A 26,177-nucleotide genomic window follows, 5' to 3' on the forward strand; every position below is an offset into this window, starting at 1 on the left:
AAAAGTATTTTTTTGAAAACAGCGTTTAACATGTGCTTATAGGGCTGGGATACCACACAAGAATGGCAATCCAGAAGTAAAGCAATTTTCTAGGATCTTTATGAATAAAGCATTCAAAGGAGGAAAGTTTTAATCTGGCCATGTGTGAGAGCATATGTGTTTTTTTAAATGCTGAAATTGGTTTTTTCCCTATCAGAAGAAAAGAAGATATGGGGGGAAGGAAAAAAAAGAGGGGAGAAAAAAAAATAAGAAAAGCTTAATTAAAATTGCATCAGATACCAAAGTGAAAACTATAAGCACCAAGAATTGAATAAAATTAAAAATCTGTATCACTAATTTTCCCCTGTCGTTAACCACATTCAGTCCCAGTTCTAATGGGAAAAGGCGGGCGGGGGAAGGGGCCACACAGAGAAGCTTCTGTCCCCTTAGGTCCTGTTTCCTAATGCTCTAATACAGCATTTTGTTTTAAATCAATTTCCCTGGTTTCTCAGAATGGTACTTCCCTTCTACAGAATCCTCTTACTCATAAAAAGAAAAATGATACTTGACTTCAGACTTTATCAGAAAGACAGTTTCTTCTGCAAAACCTAAAACCTCGTATCATAATGCACAGTAGTGCATTAACTTTCACCCAGGATGGGATGAAAAACTGGATAAATACAAGGGGAAGAAGGGAATTTATATTACCCTCTAACATAATGGCAAGAACTCCTAACTATGCTCAGTTCCTGATGAATTTTTTCTGCGTGATCTCATCCTTATAGCATGTGCATTTGGAAGACGCTCATTCAAAAAAACTCAGCTTTATCAGTCTACAGACAAACTCTAGTTACTACTTTATTTATTTTTTTAAGCTCCTGACCTGAGACACTTTTCTCCTTGCCCGTGTGTGCAACAGACTGAGTGCTAACAAGACAAGCACCCACACCTGTAGGAAGTGGAGAATTTAACCTAAAAATTCTGACTGACATTTAACTTCACATCGTAATACTTCTCTGGGGGAGGGGAGTTTCCTATAGCTGCATTAATTCAGGCTAAAAATACCCATGCTGACATGCTGTCATGCGAGAATCTCTTTGATTTCCAAGAGTTTATTCAGAGCCTTCGTGTTACTTTGAACTTTTTTGTTGTTTAATATGATCATCGCTCCATTTGTCATCATATGACAAGAGCAGACAATTACACAAGCTGAAGATATGTCTGCCAGTCATAGCATGCCATCTTGCTGCTGTCAAGCAAAGAGATGTGCCTCTACACACCTCTAGATTGAGTTCATTAAACCAGCCTGCAGGATATCCCTCGGTAATGACAGAGATGAAAGACCAAATTAAAATTGCTTAATTCAGATACAAAATCTCTAGCATTTTCCACCTTGCAGTCTAACTGGTTAAGCTGCATGTTTGAGTAAGCCGTCCTTACACAGAAGCAGCTCTAATTCTCCACTTCCACCACTTTTAATTAAAGCACCTGAAATATTTTCAGAGTTTGTTTTGCACTTCCCTCAGCCTTGAACGACAGCTAATCTATTTAAAAGAAAAGCAGACGGGGCACCCACATATTAACGTGCCTTCTGCCAAGCGAAGCACGAAAGCAGCTCTCCCCTGCTCTGCAATTGCCACAGGAAGAGCTCAGCACGCCAGCGAGGCTGGGTATCGAGTAAGAGAGAAGCCGTGTCTCCGCAGACACGCACTGTGTCAGGGTTTTCAGTACTCACCACTGCTTTCCCAAAGCAAATTTATTGCTTCCAAAGCCTATTGCTTTGTTAATAACAGCACGTTACCTCCACATTCCTCATTCAAAATCCAACTTCCTAGCAGAACGTTCTGAAATACTGCTTCTAACCATGTGCTCCTAATACAAAATACGATATTCTTACTGTACAATTGTCTTTTTCTCATACAAACAGTATTAGAAGAATCATGCCTAAACAGCAAGTATCCTGGAATTTTTTGCTTTAACACTGTGAAAAGTCCACGGCAAGTAGCACCTACCTCAGTTAGTAAATTGAGCCATGTTTTCCAACAAAGCCTAATTAAAATAAGCTCTTCTGAATCTCCATCAAGAGCCAATTCACCAGCAAGGAGACAATTGCTTAACACAGCCTCCTATCATGAAATACGTTCCTGACACTGGCAGAGCAAACATTCCCATTAGCACTGCAAGAATATTTCCAAAGCCACGGCGTTTACGAGTCAAAATAAGAAACTGGAATCCCAGCTTCCATTACTTCCTCATTAGTGGCTTAACACATAAGAGTAGGGGGAACAAACTTAATAAGAATAATAAAAATGCTTATTACACCTAAAACATTACTACCGCATTTTTCAGGACAGCTAAACGTATCCAAGTTTTTATGTAACTACTAAAGTGTTTTCTTTACCAACATGACCTGGCATGTTACCAGCAACCCAAAGGGCAACAGGAAACCACAAAGATGATTTGGCTCAAAATTTGCATTTTCCTAAAGCCTGGTTCTACAACAATGCTTGTTTTTAAAAAACATGAAAAAAAGAAAATAAGAATTATACTGTACATAATTTGGTTTAACTTTTAAAATGTTCCCGTGTAGCAGGTCTATCTCTAAGCTTGAACTCAAAGGTCAGATGGGACTCAGAGCTGAAGCAAGGATGCTGCGGTGGACAGGGATGCAGCAGCAGCTGCTCCTGGAACAAGCAGTGCAGGCTAACAAACCTGCCCTGGGAAAAAGTCACATTCCCTTTCTGCTCCTTCCCCCTTTTGAATTTAACAGTAATTTCCTTCTTTCTGCCACATGACCTATAAAACACCAGAGAATCAGAGGAAAATGGGAGGAAGACCTTAGGAGACAAATCTGCAGGACTCCCATCTCCTCACAGAGTACTTGCAGCATGCAGGACAGAATCTGGCCTCTCACTAGGGTCACCCACAGCATGGAATTCACATCCTGCGTAACTTCGGTCTGCTTGGTGCAGGAGCACGGGAGCAGCCACATCATGGGTACAAACCTCACCTCCTGGTGCTGCAACACCTTTTTCTGCCTGAGAGGACTCCCTGGGGAATAAGAGTAGCTGCCCACCATGCCCACACCTAAACCAGCAGCTTTCCAGCTCAGCCTTTCCTGTGCAGGCATCACCAAAGGCAGCTTGTAAATGCACCATGCCCCCAAAATACAAATGCCCCATGATATGTTCACTGTATTTCCATCCATATTTCACAGCCAAATTATGTGTTCACTCTGTCTACATTTTACAGCCAAACTACTGCACCGTGAGGCCAAGCAAGGCCTAAGGGCCTTCTGTAGGTAAAAATCGATAAAGCCAATTGAATAATTTAAAAAATTAGATGTTATTTCGCGACCGATACACAGTCTCGATAGCCACAATCAAACGGACAACGTGCAGCCTGGGATCGGCGCTGGGTGAACAGGGATCCGACCTCTATCGCATCGGATCCCCTCTGTTCACGAAGGCTGTCCCTGTCCGGGTAGTTTTTATACAGTTTATTCTGCCTGAGGCACAGCCTCTTTTCTTCCTTTCATGGTTTCACATATTCATGTAGTTTCTTTTCTCTGTGTTGAGCTGGACAAAACCGTGTCCAGGAAGCAATGTATGCCAATCATCGAGTTAGGAACCGGCACTGAGATGTGTGCTCCTGATACTCCGGCTCTCTCGATCGGAGATGCTTATCGAGTGTTCATGGCTTGGGTGTTTCCTGGACCATCCTGGAGAAGCGGGGAGCTACGTCCATTCGTTTGCTAATTAGATCCTTCTCCCTGCTGCCTGCTGCGGTTTCGCAATTTTGTGAAGCGATCTCCTCGGCTTGGGTGTTTGAAACCTTTTAAGAATATTTCTTACAAACATAACATATTCCCCGCATATTTCACATAAGCACGAATTATTCCAAATCATATATAACAGGTCTACACTTTAAAAAAAGGACAGACGTTTGCAAGGAAGTTTTGCTTTTGCCTAAAACAACCTCCTTAAAAAACATTTTCAGCGCATTTCCACCACTGTTGAGAGGAAGCACTGCGCTGAGGACACTTCAGCTGCAGTCAAAGCCCTCTTTCTTCCCTTGATCTATGAGCCATAGGGACAGAGCCAGCACAGCCGGCACAGCTCCTCCCGGTCCTACCTAAGCACCTGCTGCCGCTGCACTCCAGCTCAGCCCACCCAGGGCAGCCCTCTCACACCGCTGCCTGTCCTCCAGCCAGCAGCAAATAATAAAATAGACTCCAAGGGAAATAAATGACAGCGCTTACGGTGACTGTAAATGAGGTGCATGGAAAGGAGGGCACCGCCTACCAGGTAGGGATTTCTTTCTGCTGCTGCTTTTCTAGGTACGAAGTGCTGGCAGAGGGAAAGCTGCAAGCAACTTGCTCCCTGCAACAGCATGAGAAGGCTGGTCACCTTTGGAGCCTGAGCTGAGAGATAAATAGAGGCCACGAGAGCAGCGTGGGGAGGAGGTGACTTTCCCTCACGTCTGCTGGAGTTACAGCAACTCATGTGCCTCAGTGAAGCAGCAAATCTGAAAAAGAAGCTGAACTCCCTGCCTTCCCACTTCATCTGGCAGGACTCAAGAGTGTCCCTGTCACACGTCACACCTGGAGAAGTGCTGCTGCAGCCACAGGCCAACAATTTAGCCAAGGAACATAGATACCACCAGTCGTGCACTGAACTAAACATCATTTGCTCCAGCAGAGGAATCTACCTGCATTATGGCAGTTCTTAAGCAAGAACACAGCTTTGACTCGCCATGTCAACCAGCCAGAATAAATCTCATAATCTAATTTGTATATGACTGTGCCTAAGGTACCCTGCACTCAGGTTGTTCAGCTCACCCATACTTGGCCAGCTTGTACCAGCAGCAAGCATGCTTGCAGCATCACCCTTCCCTACAAACCAAATTTGGCCTCTCGGGTGACCATATCACACCCCCAAGCAGGGAAGCAAAGGCTGCCTGAACATTTCAGCTGCACTCTGCATCGACCCTGTTTAGCTCATTTCATTTCAAAATGCACAAGACAGATCTCCAACATACAGACAACAAATCCCCACTAGCCCATTCTTACATTCAATTTGCATAACAGATCACTCTACAGCATTAGCAAAATTCCATGCTGCAAGCACATTTAATAAAATCATAGCGACAACGGCTTAAACGGCGCGTTAGTTAAAATTCCTGCAATGCCTATTATCAGTGGAGTTACATGATATGGGAAGGGTGGCGTGCCCTAATGAAACCTCACGCACGCAGCCAACAGACTGCAACAAAGACAAAGATCACATGAGTGCTCCCACAGAAAAACAATTTAAGACCCGAACCCCGTCACCCTTGCCTCCCAAAAGCCAGTCTGGCGTCATGTAAGTAAAAGCCCTACTTCATGTTACATTCCTGGAGCCACAAGCAAAGGAAAGGAGAATTGGTAGAGGAACTGTGTGCTCGGCCCCAGCGCAGAGGCATGCTTTGCATTCTTAAGCAGCCCTCTCTGAAACCAATCATCGTTACTTGCTAATTGGCTGGAAGGAACCTCACTCAAGCCTTGACAGCCAAAAGAAGTACTCTGACTTCTGGTGACCATAGGAGACAGCACAACTCCTGTGGCTGACAGCTAAGGGGAGGCAAAAATCTGCATTAAAGCAGTGCAGTTATTTAATTGTGACTCCTTACGATAATCGAAGTACTAGCAATAAAGTTGCACAAGACAGGAGAACTGAATTACTTGTGACCAAGGTAGGTACAAGTGCAGTAATTCAGATGCACATTTACACAAGTCAGGGCAAACGCTGTTAGAAGCAGGGACTAAATTGCAGAGGATCCTTAAACCATCTTACTCCTAAAATATTTTTGCTCTAAGGTAAAACACGCACCATGTATTTTAAAGCATTAAGACACTAATTCTATAAACAATAATGCCTCCAGCATGCACACCGCGTGCACTGGAATGGATTCCTCAACTTGGCCTCATCATTTATGCATCTGATGAAACAAACACTGACAGCTTTTTTGCATTTGTAAAGGCCCCACAGCAGCTGTGGTGATCCCACCATAGAGCAATGAATTAAGCCTGAAACCCAGCTGGGTCTGCACAGAAGCCTTTTTTGCACAATACAGCAAGACTATCATTGTTAACCTAGGCATTATTGTAAAATATTCTGCATTACATTAAGAACGGAGATAGAGATGCCCTGGAAAATTAGCTTTAATAGGCAATTTATAACATTTAAAAATATGGATACCACATTGATTGCTAATTGACAACAAATTTCATCGTTTCATTTACGCACAACCAGAGTGAATCAGGTAATTACAGAATGCTACTTAAGCAGGAAACAAGGCAAAATTAAGAAATAATCCACATTAAAGTATAAAATACATGACAAACTTTTATAAAATAAATGTATAAACATATGTGTGAATTTAAAATAACTATCAAAATTACAAGCCTTGAAATGAGAAGGAATTTGAGACAAAATCTTAGAGGAAATGGACATATGTGTGCTTTCATCTAACAAATTTTAAGAGTTTCTTTCAGGACTAAAGCAAGTAGCTTAATACACTGCATAGTAATACTTACGTAGCTTTTTTTCCAATTTACAGGGACATAAATATGTATTGAAAAAGAGTTAAAAATTACTCGGTGAAAAAAATTTCACAGACCGAATACATTTGTTCAAATTTGAAACTCTATTCTTCCATTGCATTTAACACTGTATTTAAGAGGCCAGAAAAATCAAAATAAAAATTGCCTACTTCATAAAATAGGCTATTCAAGTCATCTTACTTAGTTATTAAGAACATTTCTTTAAGACTGAACCAGAAAAACATCTATTTTTCAGGTATGCATAGAGACATTAAAAAAACAAAGCTAAGTTGTATGAAACACTTGGAAGAATTCAAGATGCTACCCTACTGACATGAAAAAATTTTATGCGTGTCCTCACAACTGCTCAGTGTGAGGAAACCATGCCTCTGGGTCCCACAATAGAAACACACTTTCTGATTTCAAGTAGTACATAGGCAGATATTACACGTGGTCTGTCTTCCCCCCAACTTCTCCTTCATCTAGAGAATTACTCAGCTGAGTGCATAGTGCAGTGCCAACTTCATACTGGCTTACCAAGCAAAGGTACCCAAAGAGAAAAGAGCACTGATGAAGCAGGAGGAGGAAAAAAAAAGTCACAGGGAACAATTTGGAAATAGCAGCCAACTTAAGAGGTAAGCGTATGGTTAGTAAAAATAGCAAGATGAAAAATATCTTCCATTTACCATTTTTGAAATGCATGCATTTCTCCACAACGCAGAACTATCTAACCAGAGAAACTAAAGTCTTATTAAGAGAAACCAAAATTACAGGCAGCAACAACAAAAAACCTAATTCCTTTTATTAGTGGCATTGCCTCTATTCCCAGATCATTTTTATTTTTAGCAGGAGGAACTGAGGGAAAAGGAAGAAAGAGTAAAAGGTAAAAAAGTTAAGGGGATTAAAAACAAAAGAAGGAGGGGATATCAGGGACGAAATGCACTTCAGACTCTGTGCCACATTTGGCTAAAATGAAGCAAGATCCAATTGGCAGCTTTTGAACATATGACCCTCCAAAGACAAGCTGTCAGCTCAATAACAGTCAAAGGAAATAAATGAACAACTCTGCAGTGTTCTGAAACTCTTGCGTAATGAAGTTAGTTTCATCCTGGAAAATGGCCAAAAAGCACAAATCAATGAGCAACCAACCTCCTATCATTTTTATCACAACAGTAATACTCATCCAAAGGTAGGCTGTTATTAAACCCCGGTAATATTTGCATTGGTCTTCCACACCAGAAAGTCAAAAACTGACAATAACAAGGAGACTTGCTGTATTGAGAAAACGTGGGCAGAACCACTTTTCAGAAGTGACGATAAAGCAGCTCTACAACCTAGTCCAGGAAGAGACAGACATATGAATCTTCTACAACACGAGCTGTGAGATTACCAACCCTGCCAACACAATAACTGTGCAAGTTTACTTCAGTGGGCATTAAGACACGCCAGGCACTGGAAAAATGAATGAAATGAGGATATATAACATTGCACTTTGCCCCAGAGAACTTTCTCATGCTGTGGCATGAACCAAATATGAAATGCATCAATGTAAGAAGACAAAGTTTTGAGATAGGTCTGTTTTCTGAGAACAGACACTTGCAAGAACCTAAGGGCCACGTTATTGTGGAAATTCTCTTGGTTTCTCTCTAGGGACTTCCTGCATGGACAAACAATCAAACCAATTTACAAAAAGGTGGAGGGGGGGAGGCAGCCATGCAAGTTACAGCAACCTAGGAGACGCAGATTTAAAACCCTGTTTTTGACAGTTTTATATTCTCTTATCTATGACAGGATTAGGAGCCCCGATAAGAAGTCCACTATAACCGAGATTTCCCTTACTAGACATTGTCCTACTTTCTAAGCTGAACAGTAGTTCAGTCAGCCAGTATTAACATTGTTCTTACAGTCTTTGTCTCAAATAATGACAGCTATTCAATCTTCCTTCTTACGTACTTAAAAATTTATAAGATATTACTTCTTGTTTCAAAGATTGCCTCAAGAGATCACCTATTATTTTGTTCTCCTTAACTAGACTAGTTTATGCACAGGCTTAACATTATTCACATATGTTGAAATTAAACTATGTATTAAATCCCCCAGATCACCTGCAGATCTTTGCTTTTATTGAAGATGATCTAATCACTGAAAAAGTCAATGGATTGGAAATTTGGAAACCAGCTGAAACTCTCTTAATGGTATTCTTCCACAGAGGAGTGGCCTTTGAAAAACTAAATGCTACACTGTGTTGCTTCAGCTCTGTCACACATGGGTTCCTGACTAAAACACTGGGTCTTCTCTTGTGGGGAAAAAATACCTGGACATTTGGAGAGCATGAAATTAAGGAAGAAGCAGTACAGCACCATGAAGTCTTTTAAGAAGAAAGGATAATGTTTCAGCCAAGATGCAATTTACTGCTCCATGAGAACAGAAGAATAGTGATAAATCACCTGAACAGAGGACAGTTGGAAGGAATTTCAGAACATCTTCAAAAGCATGACTGAACAGACACCTTCAAAGTCCTATTCCAAAGGCAACAGCATAGCATGCTCATATATATTCTTCCATTGTAAAAGATGTAGAAGCATTTCCCTCCTACACTGTCATGTCCATCAGACAAGCTGTAGTTGATCTGAAGACATGACGACAACACAATGCTGAGAGAGAACACACAAGTAAAAGCAGCAGAAATACCACCAAGATGGCTAAAGACAGGGACAGTGATAGGACCTCAGGACCAGGAACTCAGGGCAAGCCATCCTCCACATGAGCAGGACTCCAACCACAGATAAATATCTTGTCCATTTTTCTGACATTATAGTAACCTTGGTTTCACAAACTATGCTGGAGGGCAAGTTAGCTCTCCAGAGCTGAATATATTCCTGCTCCAACAAAGCCTGAGATGAAGCTGCAGTCATGCTTGTAGAGTGCAAGCAATAAACTGACAGAGATTTGAAGCACCTCTGAAATGGCCTCAAGTGAAGCAGACAGGTTCTGAGATTGCTGATAACAAGGCAGTCCTTCGGTCAGTCAGTACCATCTACTTGTGGTTCCGCAAGGTGAACAGGGACACGAAAAGCAGAGAAAAAAAGTAAGAGACAAAGGCATACCCAGAAAAAAAATGTTCCAAAAAGCAAAAAACATCTCTGACCACTTTGCTAAGTAATCCCTGTGGTCAACTTGATGCTACTGCAGAGAGGAAAGCAGGACACATACAGACAGGCATGCGTGCAGGAATGCTGTTTCTGGTTCCATTTGGGCCAGGAGGCAGAGCCTAGCAGGACTGGCCTGAGTCACCAGGCATCAGGACAGCTGTGGTTAAATGCCCTAGGAGATGGGCAGTCTGCAGGGGGAAAAAATGACAGGCTCACCACTGGCAGGATCTGAGCAAAGCTAGCATGAAGAAAAGTAAATAATAGTTTACCCCTTTACTTTCCTCCATCCAAATTAGAGAACCAGTAATTTCCAAAATGCCTACATGGACTTAATCTCACTGCATCCCTGACTGCAAGAGTAACAACGATAAAATTACACCAAGAAAGGAAAAGGAATCAACAAGCATGTAAGAAAATATGCTGGGGGGGGGGGGGGGGGGTGGTACGGGGACACACATAATTACTTACATGATAAACACATTTCCATCTTTTGCACAATAGATAACCAGCTTTTACGGGAGCCAGCTCAAATAGTATGATAATTAAATACTAAGTATGAGATCAAGAAATTATATTACCCAGAAGACTTCAGGAGATCATATTTTTCATAGCGTATTTCTGGTGAAAATCATATTCCTGCTCTCCAAAGCAACAGGGTCCAGAAATCATTATACCTGGTCTGTCACCCAGGCTGCAAGAAATCTGACCATTGTTAGTTAATTTGGAAGATCATACTCAAACAAAGATTGTAGACCCCCTTTCAATAATGGAACCTATGCAGTGGCTCTTATGATTGGTCAGTTGTGTCACAAAATGCTGCTCTTGACTGAAAGAGCATGAATATTAATGGCTTATAAATAAAAGCCTTTCATATACACGAAATATGAAATTAGCTTTCCCTGAATGCTCACATCAGCAGAATTTGATTTCCCAAAAGTTCATAAAAGGACTGTAAAAAGGAGTGAGCAAGGCCATGTTCTACTTTGCTCCATAGTATTTGTGCATTAACAGTTTGTTGAGCCTTGCAAAACAAACACACAGCCAGTATTTTCTATAAACAACACTCAAATTCTGCACACAGGCTTGAGAGACAAGTATTAACAGTACAATCCCTCCTCTTCCAAAGTGTTTCCTATGGAGCTGGCTACCCAAATGAGCTGCATGAACCTTGTCACAGCTCCCTGTCTGGCCTTCAGGAAAAGAAAATAATACTGCAATGATAGTCCATTTTGCTTTCTTGCAAAGAGATGGCAGGAACTTTGTAAGAGCTGATTTTCTTAGACAAGGACAGACTGGATAGACAACCTCAGTCAGAAATACACAGAAATGAGAGAGAAAAGCATAGCAGTGGAAGACAAGAAAATAGAGGAGAGTGAACTCTAAAAATGACAGCACTATGCACACATGCACAATGAAGAGTGAGCAAAGAAAAATAACAGTTATTACCTTTAAATAAAACATTAAGAGGCTGAAAAAGAAAAAAAAAAAAACCCTGAAACATTTCAGAAAAAAACCCCAAAAAAACAAAAAAAAACACCCAGGCAGTATTACATTTAGTAAAGCCATTAAAACCAGTAAATGGCTACCACCCTTTTAGAAAACTAACATTCCTGCCTGCAAATACTTGCACACACTCTTACACAGGAACAGCAAAATCTCAAGCCCTGAAAAGCACTTCGGCATGTGCTTAACTCCTAAGCTCCAAGTACTTCAATTGACGTCAGTAAGAGTATTCATACATTTGAGACTGGCACGTGCTTCAGTGCCTTGCTGGATCGAAACTGATGGTGCCAATTCCAAGTCTTTTTAATCCACAGCAAAGCCAAAGAGGTCCTTGTGCCTTGCTGCTCCCTTAACTGTGCCACTAAAATGTCCTGCAGGCTTGTACTGAAACCAGACCACTTAAAGATGAAAAGGTAGAAGAAAAAAGAGCCTGGGCATAACTACTCTTTTAGTCTCATAATTTCAGTGACCCTATTTCACATGCAGCTCTTTGGCTGTATTGATATGGCCAAAGCTCCATACCATGAAGGAATGATTCATAGGGTCACCACTGCTGGCTTCAATGATGTGAAAAAAGCATGTGATGCCACATCCTGCTGTTCCTATAATTAAAGGAAGCCTTGGTTTTTGTAGCTTTTTGATTTGACATGGTTTGGCCTTCTCACACTACTTGGGAACCCAGGGCAAAAATACATCAGCACTTCAGTTAATGTGCACATTCAATAGATATGAGTAGTTTTAACATGAGAAGCTATCTGAACTTATTATTGAGTGGTACAAAATAAAACAAATAAAGCCATGGGAAATTTCTGGATTCCCTTATGTAAGCAGGTTCTTATCCTAAGATGTAGAAAATAGGACAGTACACTGGCTTCAATTCCACAGTGAAGCTCTTGCATATGGGATGGGTGTGTGTGGCTGTTGAACTAGAAAAGAGCAGCAGTTCTTGTACCACATTTAGCAGTGGAACTTAGCCTCCAGTAGCACAGCTATCTTAATTTTCTTTTCTACCTCTTTTTATTTCTCATGTTGAGGGACAAAATTGTTCAAATCCTACCTAAGCAAGCATAACATGTAACTGTAGAACATTTTTAATTCTATTTGAACTGATTTTAGTACTTTGGAAATTATAATGGCATTGCCATTACCACAGGCACAAACACCTTTAGCTTCATTTTCACCTGTGAGGCCTAACTTCGTTTCAACGTTGTTTAATATTCACCGTGCTTCCAGCAGTAAGGCAGTACAGCAAAATCTAAATCCGAACAACCCTTAGAACAGACAAGGACAGCTAATTTTGCTTGCTATGAAATAAAACATGTATCTTGACTCCTATTTAGTCATAATTTCACAGCCCATTTAAACTCACTCTATTGCTAACAGACACAATCCTACCCCTCCCTTGCCACTTCACTGTGTCCCTGTAACACTTTCCCAAGACCAAGTATTTTTCCAGCTACATCACAAACTGCAATATTAAATTAATCCACATTAAACCACATTTTATCAGTTCAGTTTTTACTTAGTTACTATAACATGCCCTAAGTCCAGCTTTTAAGTTACATGAAGTTGCTGGTATTACAAAGTGATATTACTGTGTCTCCATTACAAGCTGAATAACTACAACAAAAAAATTAACATTGGCTTTCTGAGACCAGAGAACGTCCCTTTCAGTTGTGGTTCTACAGCAGAAATTAGTTGGAGTAGTACTTCTTCTAATAATTCATTAAAAGCTCTACTCTACCCAAACAAGATGGTAACAAGAAGGCAGTCTTTCTGCTGCTGGAGCCTTAATCTTACATTTGAAAAGCTTTTAGCAGCCTGCAAGGTGGCAAAAGGCCATGAGAATTATCATCATTATCACTACACTTCAGAAGGGGGTAAAAAAGTGACTATCAATCAGAAAACCTCATCTTAGGTGTCCATCTAGGTCATCCATATGTGAAATAGACTCAAATTAAGGCTGGTCACCTGGAACGCCACCCAAAAAGGAACCGTGTACAACACCAGCTTAGTTACCAGTCAATTTAAAAAACAGTAACAGAAAGCCTTCTTTTCTCTTGGCTTTGAGTTTTATGAACTCTAAAGTTTGAATCAAGTTTACTAGGGCTCAAATCAAAACAAAAGTAGGTTGGATTTGGGGGGTTTTTTCAGCTCAAGTGGAGTTAAGAAGCTAATTCATCTGGCATATGCACAGGGTTGCAAATTTGTGTTTTGGGGGTTTAAACATGCATGCTGCAGCTGAGAGATTTGGCTTACAACTTTGATGTACCAAAAAGAACTGTAGGACAAAGTGGCTGAAAGTAATACCCATAAAATAAAAAAGGCGAGAGAAGGAAACATCCCTTCTCTAAGTCACCCTCAGTCTGTCTACTGGATACCTTATAAAAAGAAAAAAAGCTATAAACATGAGGTGGTAGCCTGCAGCATTTTAAAAATCTAAATGCAATGAACTTTGTGAACATAAAGACTCCCAGTTTTAGAACAGCACAGGAAACTATATGCTAAATATAACAATAAAAAATATGATAAGCATCTCAAAGACTGAGAGACTGAACAGACTCCTGTCCAAGACTCGTGGTTTCTGTCCACTCCAGTAGTAGCAACCTGAAAAAATATTTGTACATTGCCATTGACTTGATTCACAGGCTTTACATCACCAAATTCCTCAATGCAATTCTTAAACACGCAGGCCATTCAAAAATGTGGCTAGAAAATTGTTATTTAGCTGTTTAAATGGAGTTGTCAAGGTCCAGGGCAAATTGAATTCCTGCTACCTGGGAGTCTCAAAAGCTTACTCTCTTGGCTGGACTCCCCCAAATGCAGCATAACTAGCAAGATGCCTAGCACAAGACTAAGGTTTACCCAAGGCAGTAATAGATTTTTTTGTTATCCAGAAAAAGAATGAAGTACAATCCTCAAAGAGAAAAGAAAGTCCTTCCCATAACACACAAGTGTGGGAAAGGGCAGAGAAGACCATCCCATTCTTGTGGGCAGTGAAGGAAAAAAATAACCTCATCAAAATGCCAGTACACAACATATCCAGAAATAACATGCAGCATGTATCTCTACCCACTCACATAAAACTGTTTCAAAAATAGGCACAGAATAAGCATATAGTTGAAAGAGCTGATAATTTCTCCAAATTCACTCCCATCATTTTTAATTGAAAAGCATGCACTCCCTCAACACTCATCTGCAAGCAAAGCTAAAAATGAATTGCTTGCAATATATAGTTATCCCAACTTGGCTCAGACAACACAGTATCAAAGTGCAAAACTAAGATTAGTAGATTATGTCAGAATGAGCTCCCATGGTTTATTTTTGAACACTGTAAATATCGTTAGCCAGTCATCATAGCATGTGTGTGCCAAAATACGCTAATCTCCTGCAACTATCACGTCATCCAAAAGATGTCAGACCAGAAAGGCAAGCTTAAAGAACTGAAAGCAAAGCACCAGGGACTCAAATACCACAAACCCTCCTGGAGTATGACAGCAGGCCACAGTTTCTCAACTTCCTATTATTTGCATTTCTTCTCAGTCACAGATCCAAGGCTGCCTTTTTTGCAGAGCAAATCAAGGGAAGAACCTGGCAGAAAAGATGGCAAGAAGCCATGCAGAAAAGACGAAGCAGATTACAGAGGAGAAACATTTAGAAAGGATTAAATCATGCCCCTCAAGTGATGCAATTATGAACTCTTCTGGGGGCGTCATCACATTTCTGCTGAACTAGTTTTAGCAGTGTCAAAATGTCTAATTCCGCCTGTAGCAATTCTACAGGCACTAAACTGAACCTGACCAGAAACTACTCCAGCTCCAAAGACCTGACCTAGATGCAGAAAGTACACAGAGACCTTAGTTTAGCTTTCTCACTTTTCTTTTGGTGTATTTTTAATCACACAATCCCATTTATATGCCCAATAAAAGGAGGTTTTTGTCCCTCAGATAAGAATAGGGGATATTGTTTGTGATGCATCAGTCCAGGATGAGACATTTGCTGCAGAAATGCTGAAGCAGCTTTACATCTTCCCTACGTGTACCAGTGAAACGATGATTTCCACCTGTGCCTCCTTCCCTGCTTCCGTGCTCAGGCTGGTCACTCTGAATGGCTTCCTGCAGAAGCATAAATTAAGCCAATAAACTTGGCACGGGAGCAGATGGGGTGCACTCCCAGCATCCGTCTGCTCACAGAGCAAGGAGCCGTGATCCCAGGCCTGGAGATTCAGTGTTTGGCATGGCTATGGTCCCAACCACTGCTCAGCTTTGCCACTCATCATGGCCACCCTTGCAGAGCAACTTCAGCAGCAGCATTTTACAGCTTCAGATCCCTTTCCAGCATAGGGAAGAATCAGACAAAAAGACAGGACAAGCAGAGGGGAGGAGAGCTAGCATATTTTCAAACAAGACCTCACTGCTATAATTAAAGGGTTTATTCCTTTCCCACAGCCCACACTGGAAATACCAGGCCTCTGTCAGATCACTGAAGGAACAACTTCAGAACAGGATGTCATTACACAAGGGAAAGTGTGAAACCCGAGCAAGCGAAACAGCAAATGGTTTTAAACCTTCTACCTACTGCTTCATTGAGGAAATGTTTTTGTGACTGAAATAAACTCACGCCTCCAAATGAAAACCAAGAGCTCCCAAATAAAACCTGCCTGTAAAAAACAAAGAAGGATTGCACCCAATATTCCCAGAAGTAATGAGCAAGCAAAACAACCAACCCATCAAAGATCTAAGAGAACACCAAACAGGTTTTGGCAATCATATTATTTCCTGTATCTGAATTTCAGTGCCAAGTAATCCTCACATACTAGACCTGAATTTTACAAGCAATTTGCAGATTTTAAGTTTCTTGGTGGCTTCTTACCACTTAAAAATGCTTTAAATAAACAATGGTGGTTAAGTACAAAAAAGTCTGTGTGTACCATGTCCCACCATTCAGTTGGAAACTGAACTCCAGGTACATTTTACCCTTTTCTCTAAAGTCCTAACAGCAGGTTAAAAACTGTCAAGCCGAAGTTTTGGCCTGTGGGGTAGGGACGTTTAGGGCCATCAGCACCAGGAAACACTTAAGGGAAGTTCAGGTTTGGCAACACTGAAATTTGCATTAATAGACTTGAATTTTAATGTCCCGTTAATCTTACACAGAGGCAGTCAAATCCATCAGCACTATTGTTTTCAGACTGTCTGCCCACTAAGGCAAACAATGCATCATTTACACTTGGTTTACATTTATAGTTGGGAAGCAAGCCATGCAAAGGACTAAGGGGGAGAACCAGTGTTTTAAATGCAAATTTGGATTTTGAAGAATCGAGTATTCCTCTGCAAATTCCACATCTGCTAGATCACACAAAAGCTGGGTGCTTGTAATAAAAAATAATAAACGTGTCTCTGCTTTTCCTTTCCCTACTTTAAAATTGCCTTTAAAGCCTTCCTTTCACTTGACTGCTGCAAACTGGAAACTTTAGAAATGAAAGCAGCTGGTCTTTCCCCTCCATCAAGTTGATTGAATTCAGTCACTATACAATAAAAATGGGCAAAAGCAAACCCCAAATCAACCCCCAAAAACATGTCCCGTCTCCTCAAGAGCTTTCACTTATGTTCAAGCCAGGAAATAACAGTAATGTGTATAAACAAAACATAAATTTTAATGTGGATTCTCTTTAGCTTCAGACTACGAGATTTAAAAATTGACCTACTTTATGTAATACTCCCACAGCTGAGTCATCACAGTATCAACTGGTCTCTATCAGCTGCAGGGTATGATCATCTCTTAAAAAAAAAAAAAAAAAGAAGCATCTGTACTGAAATGCCTTTTTTATTATGTTAAGAATATAACATTAATCTAACAGTCCAGACCATAACTGGGGAGGGGAAAATTTTGAAGAAAGTTGGAACTACATAAAGTAGTCTCTTATAATGCAGATGCCATGCTTTGTAGCAACAGCCTGTAAGCTACAGGATAGAATATTGGAGAAGGCAGCAGAAATACAGATTAGTTCCAACTCTGCTGCTGTTACAGCACGTAGCTCCAGGCAAGTAATTTAGACTTCTTTCTTTTTCATCAAACAATAAAATGGAGGGAATGCTACTGCCTTGCAGAATCAGCTGACATTTATACCACACTTTAGCATATGCATAACATTAGCTATTACTACAGAAAAGGAAGGGGTAATATGTTTTTAATACTGGCTTCGTAGGCCTCACAAGAGAAGGTGAAAGTGCTTAATGAACATTAGAAACTCTTCACAGGGGCCTTGATTCACTCTTAATTCACTCTGGGCAGCATCTTACTGCTCCTGGCTTGCAGACCATCAGAGTGAGCAGGAGTCCATTAGTATCTCAGGGCAAAACATCTGTTGATAGCAAAATATTCATTTAAAGAAAAAAAATATTTTAATTACTAGTTTCTACTAGTATATAGCCACTTACAACATAATGCTCAAGAGACCAGAAGGAGGTTAAGAGAAACCCAAAAGTAGCTCTTGAGTACAGCTAGCATCTTTTAAGTTTTTCATACAAGAAAAGAAAGACTTGAGCAGCTATGCTGCTGGGATTGTTACAGCAAGTGTGAAACAGACCCAACAGAAAAAAGCCCCAAAAGGTGATGTGAACAAAGATGCAACTTACACTGAATACTATCTCTGCTGCCAGCAGCCTATTTGCATTATTTCTTGTAGGAAGTGGTCAAACTTAGAGCCTGTCATCAGTTGTAGGGATGAGGAAGAGAAATGGCAACTGCTCACAGGAAAAGAAGCAGGGCAGGCAGCTCCAGCTGAAGCCCTGGAGTCAGGGTCCAGGGTCAGGTTCCTGCACAAATGCCCCTGATGCAGAAGAAGGGGGTGGTGCTGCACAGTTAACATACCCCCCAAAACTCTCTGAGCCCACATCAAGCACACCCAAATAAAGAGTATTGTTTCAAAGGCTGCAGCAGGCACAGGAGCTCTCGGATGTCTGTAGCATGCTAATCCTGGCCAGGCCTTGCTGGCCCTCTGTCTGAGGGGCTTACCAGGCCATCCGTAGGTGAAGCGTGTCACCTCATGGCAGACTACAGCACTTTTACTTCTGCAAGGACAAGCAAACAAATCACATGAGGTGACAGTAGTGACATTACTCTTTAATTATACTTCACCATCTGCTACCGTGGCAGAACCGTGCAGGTATTTTAAGGCGGTAATCCAGGTCTGACACTCTGAGACCCAAACCAGCAAGAACAGAAGATTTGCTATTTGAGCATCACAAAAACGGTCAGAAAAATGCACCTGTGAAATTACGTTCAAGACATCAAAGCTTTTGAATCAAGAACTATTAATTCCAAACGCATACTGAACGCAGTCTGGCTTCTCAGTGGATGCTTTACAAAGCTGTCAGTTTTGTGAGGCTGGAGCCAAAAGGCAATATTTGATATGTAAAGATGTTTGAGAAGGAGGAGGGTAAAGTGAGAAGAAAGAGTTGTATGAGTCAGCCATGGATCTTGTAAAAATTAAGTGATAGCGTTTTTAAACCACAGGAAAAGAAGATGCATACACAGATTTCCTCATTCCTGGTTTACCAATCGCTAAAGATAACGCTCCCCAAGTTTAAGAGAACTTTCAACTGCGAGCACTTACGGAGCAGGGAGCCAAGCCCTGCGACGACAGCCCACAACACGGAGGCTTTCCTCCATTGTTCTCACTACCTTCTTGTTTTCAGAATTCATTTTGCAAATGCTGAAAACACAGCAGCAGCAGCCTGAACAGGCCCCACTCCTGACACAAGGCCAGTCTAAGCCGAGGCTGGATGGGGCTCTGAGCAAGCTGATCTAGTGGAGGCTGTCCCTGCCCACGGCAGGGGGGTTGGAACTAGGTGATCTCCAAGGACCCCTTCCAGCCCAAACCGCTCTGTGATTCTGTGACAACTCGCAGCGACACGAGAGGAGCGGGGCCATGAAGTACCACTTGGTGCCCGTGCGGCGGCTGTGCCCTCGCTCCTCTCGGCAGAGCATCACCTCCGGCCTAGGGGCACCAGGGACGCGGGGTGGGCAGCAAGACCGACACCGGGACCATTGTTCCAGGTGCAGGCATAGCTTGTGCTGGCACCGGCGGGGAAGAGGAGGAGGCGGCGGCGCGCTCCGCCGGGCTGCCGTAGCGCCCGAAGGTCACGGGCAGGAGACGTGCCACCACGCGTGTCGCCACAGGGCGACGTGACCGGCGCTCTCCTCCCACCCCGAAGGCGGCAGGGCGGCCCCGCACCTGCTCACCTGGCCCGGGCCGCCCCCTCGCTCCGTCCCTGCCTCCCTCCCCCGCGGCGCCGCCGAGCGCTGCCCCGGGGGCTCCTCCCGCCCCCGCCCCGGCTCTGACGTCACGGAGGGGCGGGGGGGGCGCAGTGCTGGGGGGGCGCCGAAGGTTCCGCGGCGCGCAGGCCCGTCCCTTTGTGACGTCACAGGGAGCGGGGCGAACCTGGCCGGGCGGCGGCGTGGCCGGCGGCCCGCGGGCTCCGTCACAGCCCCGGCAACCTGTTGCCGCCGCCGCCGCCGCCAGCGCGCCCCGCCGGCACCGCCGCCCCCTGCAAAAAAACGAACATGGGGAGGGGCTGGGGGGGAAAAGAGGAGAGCGGGGAGAGGGGTTAAATACAAGCGCCGCCGCGAAGTTGTGAGCGGGAGAGCGAGCACCCTTGCACATTGTCCGCCCTCGTCTTTCCTCCCCCGGGAGTCGCGCTCCCGGCCCCTGCCCGGCGGTGCGGGAGCGGCGCCGCATTGTTCGCCCCGGGGAGCCCGGGGGAGCCCGGCTTTGGGGTGATCTCTCCCCATTTTCTTGTCGCCCCCGTTAGCGGTTTCCTTCCCCCCCCCGCCCCGCTTTTGTCTGCCTGCCTGGGAAACGTGGACGCCTCGCGTGTTTCGCCAGACTTTCCACCCGCCGTTCCCGTTTCGATGCCATACTTTAAACTCGCCGGCCCCGGGCTCCCCTCTCCTCTGCAATGCGGATGTATTTTAATTCGGAAATTTAGGGGGGTGCGGGGGGGTGGAAAGGAGGAGGGGGGCAGCTTCGACATAGCGCGCAGGCCCCCCCTGCCCTTCATCCCCAAAACCACACACACATCGTTCCACCGCCTCCCCCGGGCAGCGTTGCAGCGGGGCGGGCAATCGATAGCGGCAGTCAGCTGGAGTCAACTGCAGTTTTTACCAAATCTATAGAATACCGAGGCAAAGTGTCCCGAAGGTCACCCTCCCTGCCAAGGGACACCCCTCCGCTGAAAGAAATCGGCGCAGACGACAAGACGCGATATAAACTACAACTTTTAAAGCCTCGCATCAAACACGCCCAAAAGCGAGGATTTCTGTGTATTTCCCCCCATATCCGCCCCCCAAAATTTGTTGTTGGTGTTTTTTTTTTTTTTTTAACATGGATATAAAAATCATTATTCGCTCTACTGCATATATGGATAATCCCCCCCGCTTTTCCAAACGTAAGGAAAAACTGTCCTGTGCCAATCAAAACGTAACTGGAGCACGAACAAAAATCCAACTACCCATCCACATTTATATGTTTAAAGGATTAGACAATTACGAGGGATTGGTTAAGCGGCTGAATAAAGAGAGGCAGAAATACAGCCCAGGCTGCGCTGGATTAGCCCAAATTTTCGAGCCATCATAATGAATTATTTTTAAACAGCACCGAGCCATTTTCCTCATTATTCCAGTCAATCCCGAGGAACGCGCTGCCCGTAAGGCGATCCCCGGCTGCTCCGGTGTCTATCGCAAGGCAGAGCAGCCGAGGATCGCACACAGGAGAAGGGAGATGTGGTACGGCGAGAAACCAGCTCGCCATAACCAGACACTCGGTTTCAACTTAAAGGGCTTCCAACAACCACCGCCGCCGCTTCACCAGACGGGGACAGACACACGTAGATAATTAAAAAAAAAAAAAGAGAAAAAAAAGAAAAGAAAAGAAAAAACCCATCCCCCCTCAACCAAAAAAAAAAAACAAAAAAAAAAAAAACAAACCCCACACCAAACCACCAACCCAAAAAAACCAACAACAAACCTATTTTAGCATGCAAAAGCACAGAATTAAGAAAACCGCTTGAAAATGCAGTTCGGTGACACTATCGTGGCAGCCCCCCGAGCTCCTCGCGTTTCATCTAAAACTAGATTATGATTGTGTCATTTGAGGTCAATACATTTATTCACTGGAGGAATCGCTCCACAAATCTGGTTTTATAACCGAACTGGATAGCAGGCTTCCCCGTTAAAAGGGGCCTCTGAAACTCCCCCACCACACCACAGAAAAATCAAATTCAGCATCACATTTGTTCCCAAAGCCTTAGAGCTGCAAGATTAGCTATAAACTTGACATTCACTGCCATTTCCTAAAACTGGGAGTCAAACGATGTATGTTATGACCACTTACGTATTTCTTTTGAATTATATTCCTCTTGGGTCTTTCTTTGCTCATTCTGGTATCCAAATTCTGATTGCAAAAGGGGACAATTGCTTCATGAATTAAAGCCGAGACAATTAAAAAAAAAAATTTAAAAAAATACCGAAAAAATCCAGGGGGGAGGGGGTTGTTTGTAGTGGTATCTTGTAATCCGAGTTTCTTTCCTCACAATGTGATTCTCCTAGCAATAAATCCGAGAAATGGGGGACGGAAGAAAAAAAAAATAAAAAAGACGAATGCGAAGGAAACAAAAAAAAAATCACTTTAGTGAAGCATTATAATGGAAAATTTCCCCCTAAACACAAAAAACGACGCCCTTGATATCCCCTTTTCTCTTTATCAAGCCGCCTAAGCGATCTGCAGGTCCTTAGTGTCAGAGCTGTAGTTACATCTTGGAGGAGGAAAGGGGCCGGGAGGAGAAGATAAATAATCGGGACGTTGGAAGTCACGTTTGTGCCGCTGCAGCAGGGAAAGCGGCAGGGACAACTCCAGCAGCGGCGGCGGCGGCTCCGGCGGCAGCAGCGGCGGCGGCGGCGGCAGCGAGGGCTGCACGCACCGTGTGTGTCTCCGCTCCTCCAGCTCCCCCCCAGCCAATGGGAACAGCTCTCCGCCAGCAACTTTAAATGGACCTGGCTCTTTTTTTTTTTTTTTTTTTCCTTCCCTTTCCCCTCCTCTGTTGTTAATATATATGTCTGCGTGCGTGCGTGCGTGTGCGCGCGCGCGCGTGTGTGTATGTGTGTGTATATATATATATATATATGTATGTATGTATGTATGTATGCGTGTGTATATATATACACACACGGACACACGGCACACACACATACATGCATACACCGCCTAGGGCTCGCCCTTAATTCCCAACCGCGGCAGCAGCCGCAGCGCCCGGGCCCTCGCCGCGCTCAGCGCATGCAACAGGCCTCGCTGAACACTCCATGCGGGTCAGGCGTCATGCGCTTCCCTCTCCCACTCCCCACCCCTCTTCCCACCTCCCTTCTTTCGGCATTTAAGCGTGGCCACCCGGCAGCCAAGGTCGCCGCGAGCCCTACGCCGAAACCCGAGCCGGGAGTTTGACGACGGTCCCTCAAGAGCGCAGCACGCTCTGTCGCCGTGCCCTGCCCCCCTCCCCGCCCCGCTGCAGCCTCCTCACTCCTCCCGCCTGCCAAGGGCTGTCCTTCCGCTCTGTCCTTGCGCCCGCCGCGCCTCCCCCGGCTTCGACACGCATGGGGGCCCGCCGCGCTGGCAGCACCTGAAAGTCACGTTCGGCCGCACAGGCCCCAAGAATTGTCCTTGCTCGTAGGGAAAGTTGTAGTTCCCTCGCCACAAAATGGCGAACGGCGGAGAACTACACCTCCCGGCGTGCGCCGCGAGCCCCGCGGCCGATTGGCTGCTGGACAAGGAACCCCCTTCGCCACGCTCGTCCTTCCCTAGCACCCCCCCGCTTGTCTCCCCTAACTTCCCCCCCTCCGCGGCGCTCGGTGGTAGAGGCTGGGCTGGGGGGGGCAGGAGGCGGGGGAGAGGTACGGCCGGAGAGGGAGGAGGAGGGGGAAGGGGAAGTTTATTGGGAATCGCTGACAGGGAGTGGGGAGGCAGGCAGGCGCCGCGGGAGGCTGCAGGCAGAGCGCGGGGATTAATGTGTCTGGGTTGGGCTGGGAAGTGGCGGCCCGAAAACTTCGTGTCTGTGTGCTGCGCCCGCCGAGGAGGCGGCGGTCTGGGTCTGCCGGACAGACAGACAGACTGCCTGCAGGAGGGACTGCCTGCCTGCCGGGCCGGCGGTGTCAGCTCGGGACACTGCGGGCTGGGCTGCCGTGCGGGGCCCGCTCGGTGTCTCCAGGGTGTCCCGAGGTCGCGGCTCGTGCGCCGGGGCTGCCCCGCGGGGCCCAGGCCGCTGGCCCGGCGCGCCCGGGAATAACCTCTCTGTGCGGATGGATGTGTGCTTTTAAATGCCGCCCAGAGCCCGGCGGCTCCCCGGCAGCAGCGGCCCGTCCTCGCCCAGGGCTGCTCGGCGCCTGCTGCCCCGTCTTCGGCGGGCTCAGCCTTTGGACCCGCCGGCGGCTCCTGGAAACACGGTGTCGATGCGAAATCCCGAAGTTCCAATTCTCGATTCATTTCAAATGTATTTTTTCTTTAATTAAAACAAAAAGAAAGTAAACTGTTACGGAAGTGGAATGTCCTTCTTCACCAAAAGCCCAGCAGTTCCTTAATTAAGATGGGTTAAGGTGTTGGAGCAAGCAGAGAGGAGGGTCACGAAGTTGATGAGGGGACTAAAGCACCTTCCCTACGAAGACAGGCTGGGATTGTTTGGGGCTGTTCAGCCTGGAAAAGAAGATACTCTGTGGAGACTCCATATTGTTCAAAGCCAGGTTGGAGAAGGCCTTTGAGCATCCTGATCTAGAGGGAATTGTCCTTTCCCAGGACAGCAGGAGCTATAACTAGGTGATCTTTAAGGTTTCTTCCAACCCCTAATATTCTATAATTATATCTCCTCTAGGAGTGTGACTCTAGGAGTGTCATTAATGATCTCCCTTGGTGTGAGGTATCACCGTACCCAGTTTGTGTTTGTGCTTTTCTGTAGGACTCGCCATGAACTATGAGGTGCTGTACTTTTACGCTAATGACTACACTTGGGTGATGCTTTAGGGGCTTTACGCTGTCTTCCACATGCAGTTTCTATGCTCAGTTCCCTTCTGGAGCATGTTATATCTGCCCCATAGGAATGACAATTTTTGTGCAGGACTCTTGAGTGGCAGTGATCAAAGTCAAGAGAACAGGATACAGAACTTGCCAGAACCTCACTCACTAGTACCTAGCCTTGAGTCTTCACCATGAGACCATTCTTCCTCACTTATGTAAATAAGTGACCATGGTATTCTCCCTTTACCTTAGAAATGCAATAAAAATAATGTTTAAGACGCTGAATGGAATAAAGTTATGTCATAATTTCTCTAGTTTCCCTTAACTTTTAATGTTTATTGCTAATTACTTCAGGACTCTTTTCCTAATCTTATTTAGTAAAAATTGGGGTATAAGATGGTCTGTGCTTGGCCTCATCCAATATCAAAGCTTTTATGATAATACTACTTGTGATCAGTTAGTCTTTTGAAGCCTTTCCTTTAGGTCTCTTATAGGAAAATATAGATTCCTTCTTAAGAGTAAGTCTTAAGTGAGGTTTTTTTCATTCCTTGAAATTGGAAATATGCACATTTCTCATAGGACTGTTTAACTTCCTGCCCTCACTTGTTTTTATTAAGGTGTTTATGTAGCATGAAGGTCTAGGACATCCTTGGAAGAAAATCCTTTTGTCTTGGCTTTTCTTCAATTAGTAGCAACGAGTGCGTGCTTCTCCAGGAGACATTTTGGAAAGCCAGAAGAGACAAAGATAGCCATTCATGTATTTCTCAGTCAACAACTGAGCAAAAGGCTTTCATGGAAAACCTACCTGGCTTTTCTCGGATGGCATAAGGTAGCAAACCCAACTATTCCCCTGCCCCTTACTTTGGAGACTGCTTCCTGAGTGGTCTTAAAAGTCTCGGTGCTGCTATGTTTGCTACTGGCTTTTGTGCCATGTGTTGAACAAGAGCTTACTGTCAGTGCAAACTAATGAATTTTCTTCTCGAGGCTGGGTGGCAGAAACCTTTCCCATAGATCCGTGGCTCTATTTACATTTGTGTTCTGTTACACAGAGCATTGTATTGTGCACATGCTGGATATCGTGTATCTGCCGTGGGTCTTGCCTTTCAGTTCTAGCTTGTGTACATTTTGGGGACTGACCTTTTAAATACTGACGCTGGACTGGTTTGCAAAATTAATTAAATGCTGGCACAATAGCACTTGGTATCATAGGTTAACTGCTGTTGATGTCAGTGTTTGCAATTACATTTGAACACTTTTTTTTTTCTAGTTTCATTGTGACTTTCATCATAGTCACTTCCAACTGTAACTCTGCTTGAAGATGTTTGAGAAGTGACTACTGTTAGCAGGATAGAGATTCCTTGTTCCTTTTTTCCCTTGTCTCCTTCTCATTCATTTCTTCATTATAAATAATACTTTTACAGGAATTACACACATTTGCAAAGGAGCTCCCATACTGGATTTATGTGTTCTACAACTAGTTCTTAGTCACTGTGCAGTGTCAACCTTTCCAATAACCTCAGTGGTCTGAGTATAATACTATTGTACAAAAAACTTTGGGGACTTTTTTGTTTCTTTGGGTTTGTTGGGTTTTTTATTGTTTTGGGTGGGAAGGAGGATTTCTTGGTTTGCATGGTTGTTTAGGATCAGGTTTTTTTGGGGAGTGAGGATATTGTGGATTATTTCTTTGCATGAGCATAACACATTTCATACATTATTCATTTGGACTTGTGCATACTAAGCATCCTAGATGCAGTTATCTCTGAGCAAGAGGTGAAACATGGTCACTTTCTAGCATATAATACAACTTTCCAGCACACAATTTAGTGAAAAGTGAAAGGAAACTTCTTTCAAAAGGAACCTTGGTGATACCTCTCCAGCTACTAAGAGTTTTCATATTTGCCTA

General features: G+C 44.1%; 1 protein-coding gene across 1 annotated transcript in view; it reads right to left on the reverse strand.

Annotated features, from left to right (window-relative positions):
• Nucleotides 1-23,074, reverse strand: part of JARID2 (jumonji and AT-rich interaction domain containing 2) — a 213,842-nt gene extending 190,768 nt beyond the window's left edge. Inside the window, exon 1 of the mRNA XM_041475330.1 lies at nucleotides 21,611-23,074. Within this exon, the coding sequence (XP_041331264.1) occupies nucleotides 21,611-21,655 (45 nt within the window). The 5' untranslated portion in view covers nucleotides 21,656-23,074. The remainder of the gene's footprint in view (nucleotides 1-21,610) is intronic.
• Between the last annotated feature and the right edge of the window lie 3,103 nt (nucleotides 23,075-26,177).

Source organism: Pyrgilauda ruficollis, unplaced genomic scaffold (assembly GCF_017590135.1).
Source record: "Pyrgilauda ruficollis isolate IOZ18807 unplaced genomic scaffold, ASM1759013v1 scaffold35, whole genome shotgun sequence".
In the NCBI taxonomy this organism is placed as follows: domain Eukaryota; kingdom Metazoa; phylum Chordata; class Aves; order Passeriformes; family Passeridae; genus Pyrgilauda; species Pyrgilauda ruficollis.